The sequence below is a fragment of the Puma concolor genome, chromosome B2 (assembly GCF_028749965.1).
Source record: "Puma concolor isolate L17-30 chromosome B2, mPumCon1.1.hap2, whole genome shotgun sequence".
In the NCBI taxonomy this organism is placed as follows: Eukaryota; Metazoa; Chordata; class Mammalia; order Carnivora; family Felidae; genus Puma; species Puma concolor.
This window is the reverse complement of record NC_141671.1, coordinates 975,359-984,697: the sequence shown is the minus strand read 5'-3', so window position 1 is coordinate 984,697 and position 9,339 is coordinate 975,359. Positions and strand designations below refer to the sequence as shown.

The 9,339-nt window shown below is 36.6% G+C and overlaps 1 protein-coding gene across 1 annotated transcript; it reads right to left on the bottom strand.

Moving 5' to 3' along the window:
• Positions 1-1,826: 1,826 nt before the first annotated feature.
• On the bottom strand, positions 1,827-2,771 carry LOC112853727 (olfactory receptor 2B11-like). Its single transcript, XM_025917290.2, has one exon. It carries the CDS (start codon positions 2,769-2,771, stop codon positions 1,827-1,829), a length of 945 nt encoding a protein of 314 aa, XP_025773075.2.
• Positions 2,772-9,339: the final 6,568 nt, after the last annotated feature.

Here is a 9,339-nt window from a genome sequence, read left to right as displayed (position 1 = left end):
CTTAGTTATTAGAAAAATAATTACATATTTACCTAAAATATAATTTAAAAGATGAGAGTTTTGTAAGGGTAGGGAGTAAAGCAGTATGAAAAATGACAGACTTATAATGAATTAATATTACTGATAAATTCAATAGAATTTCCCCTCCCACATCATCATATATCTTTCTGCTTCATCACTTCTATCTAAGAATTGATGATGTGGTAGCCAATTTATTTCCCATCCCACCCACATTATCCTCCATCTTCCCCATTTTCTTTCTTCTTAACGTCTAATATTCTGATTCCTAAGTTATTTAACTAGTTCATCTTTGAGTACCTACCAAATACACCTAATATTCTCATGCTAGGTAAATTAACCCCCCAGTGAGGGCTACATGACTCTCAGCACGAGGAGGCTGCACAGAAGTCTCTCAATATTTGAGTCCTCAACATTTCCCTTTAGAAACCTGGAAATGGTTAATTCAGTCAAATACCTCAAAAGGAAAGAATTCCATGGAGACATATAGGAAAGTAAGAGTCCAATATTATTTTTTAATTATGTTATTTATAAAGGATCAAACAGTGAATGTGTGGTTGAGAAGGTCAGGTAATATTATCCCATTTGTTCTTGATGGTAATTCCTAAAAAGAGTTGATTGACACTGTTGGTGGCAATATAAATTGGTGCAGCCACTATGGACAACAGTGTTTTTAATTAAAAAGTAGAAATACTTTACAACCCAGTAGTTCCAATTATAGGTATTTACCTAAAGAAAAAAAACCCACTAGTTCAAAAAGATATATGCACCCCTATCTTTAATCTGTATTGCAGCATTATTTACAATAGCTATGACATGGATGTAACACAAGTGTTTATCAATAGATGAGTCGATAAAGAAGAAGAAGTATGCATATACAAGGGGTTATTACTTAGCCATAAAAAGGAGGCATCTTTCCAGTTACAACAACATAGATGGACTTAGAGGGTATTATGCTAAGTGACGTAAGTTAGGCAGAAAAAGACAAATACCACATGATTTCACTTATAAGTAGAAGCTAAAAAACAAAACTAGTGAACAAACAAGCAGCAACAAAACAAGAAATAGACTCATAAATACAGAGAATAAAATGGTAGTTGCCAGAGGGGTGCAGGTTGGGTAGGGGGGCAGACAAATTAAATGAAGGAGATTAACAGGCACAAACTTCTAGTTATAAAATAAGCAAGTCAAAATGATGAAGAGTATAGCATAGGGAACACTGTCAATAATATGGTAATAATATTCTAGGGTGACAGATGGTGACTACACTTACCATGGTGAACATTTGATAAGGTATATGTTTTTTTTAAATCGCTATGTTGTATATTTGAAACAAATACAGCATTGTGTATCAATTATACTTCAATACAAATAAAAATAAAAAGAGTTGATTAGCAAACTATACCCATAAAATCATATCCATAATAGCAAGATGGTAAACTGTGGTCTTTATACTTACATTATATTTGTAACATTACACATAAAATGATAGTGCTTGATGTTTTTGGCTAATGGTGAATGAGTCAGGTAATGAGCATTTATTTACTGCTCACTTTTCAGATTCCTACTCAAAGATGGACTCAGAGGACTTTATGACAGAGATTCACTGTCACACAAATTGTAGGAAAATTGGGATTAAAGTTCACATTGCAAAATGCAGGCCAATAAATTATAATACTGTGGTGAATAAAAGTACATGTAGATTGGATGGTTACTGAGGATGCTAATGATTTTGGAGGAGGGTAATTTGAGAGGTAGAGCAGGGCCTCTTTGGAGTCCTACATGTGTGGAGTATGAAATAGCAGTGCTTATTCTCTTCCCTGATAGCTCAATGGGAGGAGAAGTCTCCTTATTGCCCCTTTCATGTCCTTGTTCCTCAAAGTATAAATAAAAGGGTTAAGCATAGGAGTCAGCAGACTGTAGAACAGGGCCATGAGTTTGTTCTTGTCCTGGGAGTTAGTACCAGAAGGTTGCACATACACGCATATTACTGGCCCGTAGAAGAGAGAGACGACAATAACATGGGAGCCACAGGTGTTGAAGGCCTTCTTCTTTCCCATTGATGAACGAATTCTGAGCACTGTAGTTACAATGAACCCATAGGAGACAAGGATAAGAGACAAGGGGACCAGGGTAAAGAATGTACCCACAACAGAGAGCATAGTTACATTGAAAGCAGTGTCGACACAGGACATCTTGATCATCACTGGAATCTCACACAGGAAGTCATCCACCTTGTTGTTACCACAAAGTGGCAGTTGGACAGTGAGAGATGCCTGAAGCAAGGAGTTAGTCAAACCACTTATCCATGCCACAGACACTAAGAAGACACAGAGTCTCTGATGCATGATAGCTGGGTACCTCAAGGGCTTGCAGATGGCTATGTACCGATCCAAGGACATGACCACCAAGATGATGCATTCCGTGGCCCCCAGGAAGTGAAACACATAGAACTGGGCCACACAGCCTCCATAGCTGATGGACTTATCTTGGCCCCAGAGGTTCACCAGCAGCTGAGGGATGGTGGTTGTGGTAAAACACAGGTCCAGAAAGGAGAGGTTGGAAAGGAAGAAGTACATAGGGCTGTCAAGATGAGGATCCACCTTGGACACAACAATAATGGAGATGTTTCCCACTAGTGTGCAGATGTAAGCCACAAGCACCATTATGAAGAGTGGCTTTTCCAACCAGGGATGGTCAGAGAAACCCAATAGGGTGAAGAACTTTGGAATGCTTGCATTGCCCGGATTCATGACTGCCATTTCTCTTCTTGGTGGATTCAAGTGAAAGTGAGGACACGTATTTCAGTATGGGGTTTCCTGAGGGTCAGTTTATTCATTTGGAGAGAGTGAATTATGCAGGGATTTTCTTTGTGGTGTAACTCCAGTGAAATTGTTATACTTGTAATCATGAAAAAGTATGAGTCTCAATGCCAAACATTATTATTTTGTAGTGTGTCTAAAAGAAAGGGCAACAAATCTGTGCATTTGCCTAAGAAATGCAATAGAGAAAATTTTATTAGAAAAATGATTAGGGAATGGGGAAAGTCACCATTGTTCTTGGGGAAAAGAATAAATCAGAGGAGTGGTTCCCAGGAACAAGCCATGCTGATGTACCACATGGCTTCATTTCTTTCATCCATCATCTGCTGGCCCTAGACCACTCTGCCTGAATTCATGATGTGATTTAGGGAAGTTCAGGACGTTCTGAGCTCCAACAGAATCAGTCTGAATGCATAGAAACAAGATACATCACTGTTCCTTGGGCCTATGCCCCAAATCCTAAACTGACTTTTGCAGCACAAACCTTTTGTCATAATGGGAAACATGTAACTTAAAGGAAATGGTTCCTTTCCACAGGTTCCATACTTGAAGAACAAGAGAAAAAGTAATTGATAGTACTGCTTGGTGATATGAGCCATTCAAGGCATCAGTGCTTAAAAGTACAATGTGATGTGGGTTCATGCTTGTCACACCAGAAGTTGAAATCGATCACAAATTTGGCAGTTCAATGTTTCTTTGTGGATTTACTATATTTGTTTCCATCACATGTGTGAGTGTATGTGTATTTGTGTGATGTGGATTATAAAATGAATTGTATATCTTGCTATTGGCACTGGTAAGAAGTTCGAAAAAACACTTGTAGTAGAAAAGAAAAGAGGATATGAAGTCAGAGAACGTGGATCCTGTCGACTGGGATAGTTAACACATAGACCTTTTCTCTTTTTTAATTAAAAAATTAATGTTTATTTATTTATTTTTGAGAGGGAGAGAGGATGTGCAGGGGAGGGGCAGAGAGAGGAAGAGAGAGAGAATCTCAAGCAGGCTCCATGGTGTTAGTGCAGAGCTCGATGTGTGGCTTGATCTCATGTACTGTGAGATCACTACCTAAGCCATGTTCAAAAATTGGATGCTTAACCAACTGGGCCACCCAGGTGCCCCAAGACATAGACATTGTATGCATTGCTTATGTACCACCTGTGTCGTGAGGATTGATTAATCCAGTATCTGTGACTATGCTTCATTAAGTATAATGCTTAATGTTGGGGTAGTTACTTTTAGGAAGTGTAGTGTCCAGTGTGATTAAAAGTCCATATCTTTTCATTAATCCTTGGTCTGGTTGCATCCAAATATTAGTAGTGTACTTACCTCACCAAAAGACTCACAAAATTTGCATTTTGTTCCCTTTCATTCCCCAAATCACTCCTATCATGTGGCTTGAATCCAGGGTTCATGATGTTAAGATTTTTATACAAGTACACGTATATTTTAATTCATTGAAATGCCCACAAATGCAAGCAGTATCCCTATATCTTTCTTCATTAAAGGAGATATATTTTAATGTTTTATGTTATGATGTTGCGTTATTAAAGGTTTTGATTTATTTACACGTATTTTAGTACAGAACTTGCATAGAGAGGACACAAAACACATGGAATTGAAAAACGATAAAATCATGAAGCTGAATAGATCACTTCCACCCATATACAACACCTACCTTACATCATTGCTGCTATTTAATGGTCGTGCTCTCTGTTCTTGCAAAATTGACTTGATCTTTTCTTTCCAAAGGAACTAAACGTTAATTAGAGATGAGGATTGAATATTCTGTCTGTGTTCAGTGGCTTCACATTATATCCTAGGTCCGTAATACAATTTGTCCTTTTGATTTGAAAGACCCTGAGTATGTTTATATGTGGACACAAATAACATTTATTAAGGAATAGTTCCTTCTCTTTATATAAAGCTGTGCAACATTTCCTTCATAAAGATAATGAACCTCAGTGGACATCTCTTGGCAAGAAACACAGTACAGACTCCCTAGTGGGAATACCACTTGTTGCCATATTAACATGGAAGGATAATTTTTGGAATTTCTCTTATTGTGGAAAATGGACTCAGAACTAAAATAATTCTAGAAAACTCATCTACCTCAACAATTTCATAGAAAACTTCCTTATATATCAGTGAAAAATTGAGACAATTATTTTTGTTGTCAAGAGAGAATTTTCTTTTATTTATATTTTCTTCAGGCTATTGTTTATTTATATTCTTGCCATAATAAAAGTGGGAATGTTTCTAGTTCTATACGAGAAAGAAGAAGTGGTCACCTTTCAATTTGATTTTTAAGAAACCAAAGGACTTTTGTCTCCATATATTTCTTCCAAAATAACCTAGCACAGTAATGACTTTTTACCTCACCTAACATGGACTACATAAAAAATAGTCCCTCATTTGGGTTAAACAATAAATCATTATGGCAAGGAAAAGTTAACATACGTTATTTTGTTTATTTATTCATTCAGTCAGTAAAAATTTGTTGAGTGCCCACTATATGTCAGTCACTTTTCTTGATGCTTCAAAATGTAATAGTGGACAATGTCATAAAAATTTGCTTAAATGAAACTTTTTTTGTAATAGAGAAATACTATATTTGTGCTTATTGTCAGTGTCTCAGGGGATTTGACTTCAGAATAGTTGAAACACTCATGCCAAAATTTATAATTCTGCAAACTCGTGTAGAAAATTTAAGCTTTGCAAGATTATTTTTTTTTTATTTTAGCTAACACTGATACACAATGTTACATTAGTTTCAGGTGTACAACATAGTGAGTCACCATCTCTATACATGAATGTATGTTTGCCACAATTGTAGTCATCATCCATCACTGTAAAACGCTATTACACTATCATTGACTATATTCTCTGTGCTGTACCTTTTATTCTCATGAGTTATTCGTTCCATAACTGGAAGCCTATACCTCCATCACCACTTCATCCACATTTCCATCCCCAACCTCCTCACTCTGGCAACCATAAGTCTGTTCTCTGTATTTGTGGGTCTGATGTTTGTTCATCCCTTTTTTTCAGGTTGCACACATAAGTGAGATCATATGGTATTTGTCTTTTTCAGTCTCACTTATTTCACTTAGTATAATACCCTTTATGTCCATCCATGTTGTCACAGAGGGCAAGATATCATCTTTTTCATGACTGAATAATAAATGTATATACATACTGTATCTTTCTTGTACATTTGTCTGGACACTTAAGTTGCTTCCATACCTTGGCTATTGTATATAATGGTACAATATACATTAGGTACATGTGTCTTTTGGAATTACTGTTTTCATTGTCTTAGGTAAATACATAGGAGTGGAATTATGGGATAATATGCTATTTCTATTTTTAATAGTTTGAGGAAACTCCATTATGTTTTCCACAGTGCCTGCACCAATTTACATTCCCACCAGCAGTGGAGGAGTGTTCTTTTTCCTCTATATTCTTGGCAATGCTTATTTCTTGTCTTTTTGATTTTAGCCATTGTGACAGTTGTTTTGGTTTTGACTTGCTTTTCACTGATGATTAGTGACTTTTAGCATCTTTACATGTATCTGTTGGCCATCTGTACATCTTTCTGTAAAAAAAATGTCTATTCACACTGGCAGCCTATCTTGCATACACCAACCCCCCACACTGCTGTACTCTGGTGGGACTGCTCTTCTCATTCACACTTGCCTCAGTCCAAGTGCAGTGAGACCCTCGCCCAGAAGACCAGCACAAACCCTGCCCACATAATGTCTGCTGACCAAGAGTTCTACAGAGCCCAGAACTGGTGGAGGTGTGACAGATTTCATTTCATAGTCAGACCAGAGCTCACTCGTTAAAACTCACCACATTCAGGCCAGGGAGCAGAAACTTCCCTTTGCAGGCAGAGAGCCTCTGCAGATGACTAACCTGAATGACAGAGCATCCAGAACAAAAAAGCAGACTGTATGCAGCATATACTGGAGACATGTCCGAAAGCCCCAGGCTCTGGACATTATACAGCCTCTTCTTCATAGGGCCATTACTCTCAGGAACAGAAAATATAACAGGCTTTACTAACACAGAAAAAGACAAAGATCTAGGAAAAATGCCACAACAGGGTGTGTGATCCCAAGTGAAAGAACAAGATAATGTCATGGCCAGAGATCCTAGTGAAAAGATATAATATTCCTAATGGAAAATTTATGGCAATTATCATAAGGATACTCACTGGGATCGAGAAAGGAATGGAAGACTACAGGGAGTCCTTTACTGCACAGATAAAAAAAAACAACAAGCAGTCAGAAATGAAAACTTCAATAAATGAGATTTCAAACAGAAGTGATGCAACCAACACAGGATTGAAGAAGCAGTGGAATAAATAAGTGACCTAGAAGACAAAATAATGGAAAATAAAGAAGCTGAAGAAAAGAAAGAATAATTATGCAACATGACAATAGACTTAGTAATAACATTTGTATTACAGGAGTCCCAGAGGAAGAAAAGAGAGAAAAAGAGACAGAGAAATTTATTTAAGGAAATAATAGTTAAAAACTTCGCTAATCTGGGGAAGGAAACACACATCCAAATCCAGGAAGCACAGAGAACTCCAATAAAAAAACAACATAAAAAGGCTAACATTAATACATATTGTAATTAAATTTGTAAAATATAGCAATAAAGACAAAGTCCTAAAAGTAACAAGACAAATGAAGTCCCTAACTTAAAAGGGAAAACCCATAAGGCTGGCTGCAGATCTCTCCACAGAAACTTGGCAAGGGAGAAAGAATTGGAATGATATACTAAACATGCTGAATGGGGAAAAGTCTGCAACCAGGAATACTGTATCTGGTAAATCTATCATTCAGAAAAGGAGAGAAAAAGGCTTTCTCATAATAAAACCTGAAGGAGCTCATGACCACTAAATAAGGCTGAAAGAAATATTAAAGAGCACACTTTCAGTGGGAAGACCAAAAGTGATAAAGACAAGAAAGGAATAGAGAAAGTCTCCAGAAACAATGAAAAAACAGGTAACAAAATGGCAGTTAATATCTACAAATAATGACTCTGACTATAAATGGACTAAATATTCCAATCAAAATACATTCGGTGTCAGAATGGATAAAGAACAAACAATGAAACCCTCCAATGGTGCCAACAAGAAGCTCATTTTAGACCTAAAGGCCCCTGCATATTGAAAGTGAGATGATGGAGAAACAGTTATCGTGCAGATGGAAGGCAAAAGATACCAAGGGTAGCATTCTCTATATCAGACAAACTAGATTTTTAAACCAAAGAATGTAACAGTGAAGAGGGACACTATATCATTAATAAAAGGGACTATCCAACAGGAAGATCTAATAATTGTAAATATTTATGTCTCCAACATGGAAGGACACACATATATAACAGAATTAATAATAAAAATGAAGGAACTCATTGATAATGATACAATAAGAGTAGGAGACTTGAACACCCCCACTTATAAAAATAAACAGATCATCTAAGCTGAAAAATCAACAAGGAAACAATTGCTTTGAGTGACACACTGGACCAGATGGAGATGATAGATATATTCAGAACATTTCATCCTAGGGCACCTGGGTGGCTCAGTCAGTTGAGTGTCCAACTTCAGCTCAGGTCATGATTGTGTGATTCATGAGTTTGAGCCCTACATCAGGATCACTGCTGTCAGTCTGTCAGCACACAGCCTGCTTTGGATCATCTGTGGCACTCTCTTTCCCCCTCTCTCACTTGTGCTCTCCCAAAAAGAGTAAATATTATTATATTTTTTAAAAGAACATTTCATCCTAAAGCAGGAGAATACACATCCTCATTCAGTGCACCTGGAGCATTTTCCAGAATAGATCAAATATTGGGTCACATATCAGCCCTCAACAAGTACAAGAAGGTCGAGATCATACCATGCATCTTTTCCAGCCACAAAAAAAAAAAAAAAATGAGAGACCACAAATACATGGAGTTTTAAACAACATGCTACCTAACAATGAATGGATCAACCAGGAAATCAGAGAGGAAATAAAAATGCATGGGAAACAAATGAAAATCAAAACACGATGGTCCAAAACCAATGGGATACATCAAAAGTAGTCTAAAAGGGAAGTAGATAGCAATATATGCCTACATTAAGAAGCAAGAGAAACTCATAAAATCAACCTAAACTTGCACCTAAAGGAGCTAGAAAATAACAACAAACAAAGCATAAAGCCAGCAGAAGAAGGGAAATATTGAACATTAGAGCAAAAATAAATGATATAGAAAAAATAGATCAATAAAACCAGGAACTGGTTCTTTAAAAAATTTAATAAAATTTAAGAAACCCTAGCCAGACTTATAAAAAAGAAGACAGAAAGGAACCAAATAAATAAAATCACAAACAGGAGAAGAGAAATAACAATCAACACCACAGAAAAACAATTTTGAGAGAATATTATGAAAAATTTTACACCAATAATTTGGACAACCTGGAAGAAATGGATACATTTTAAAAAAT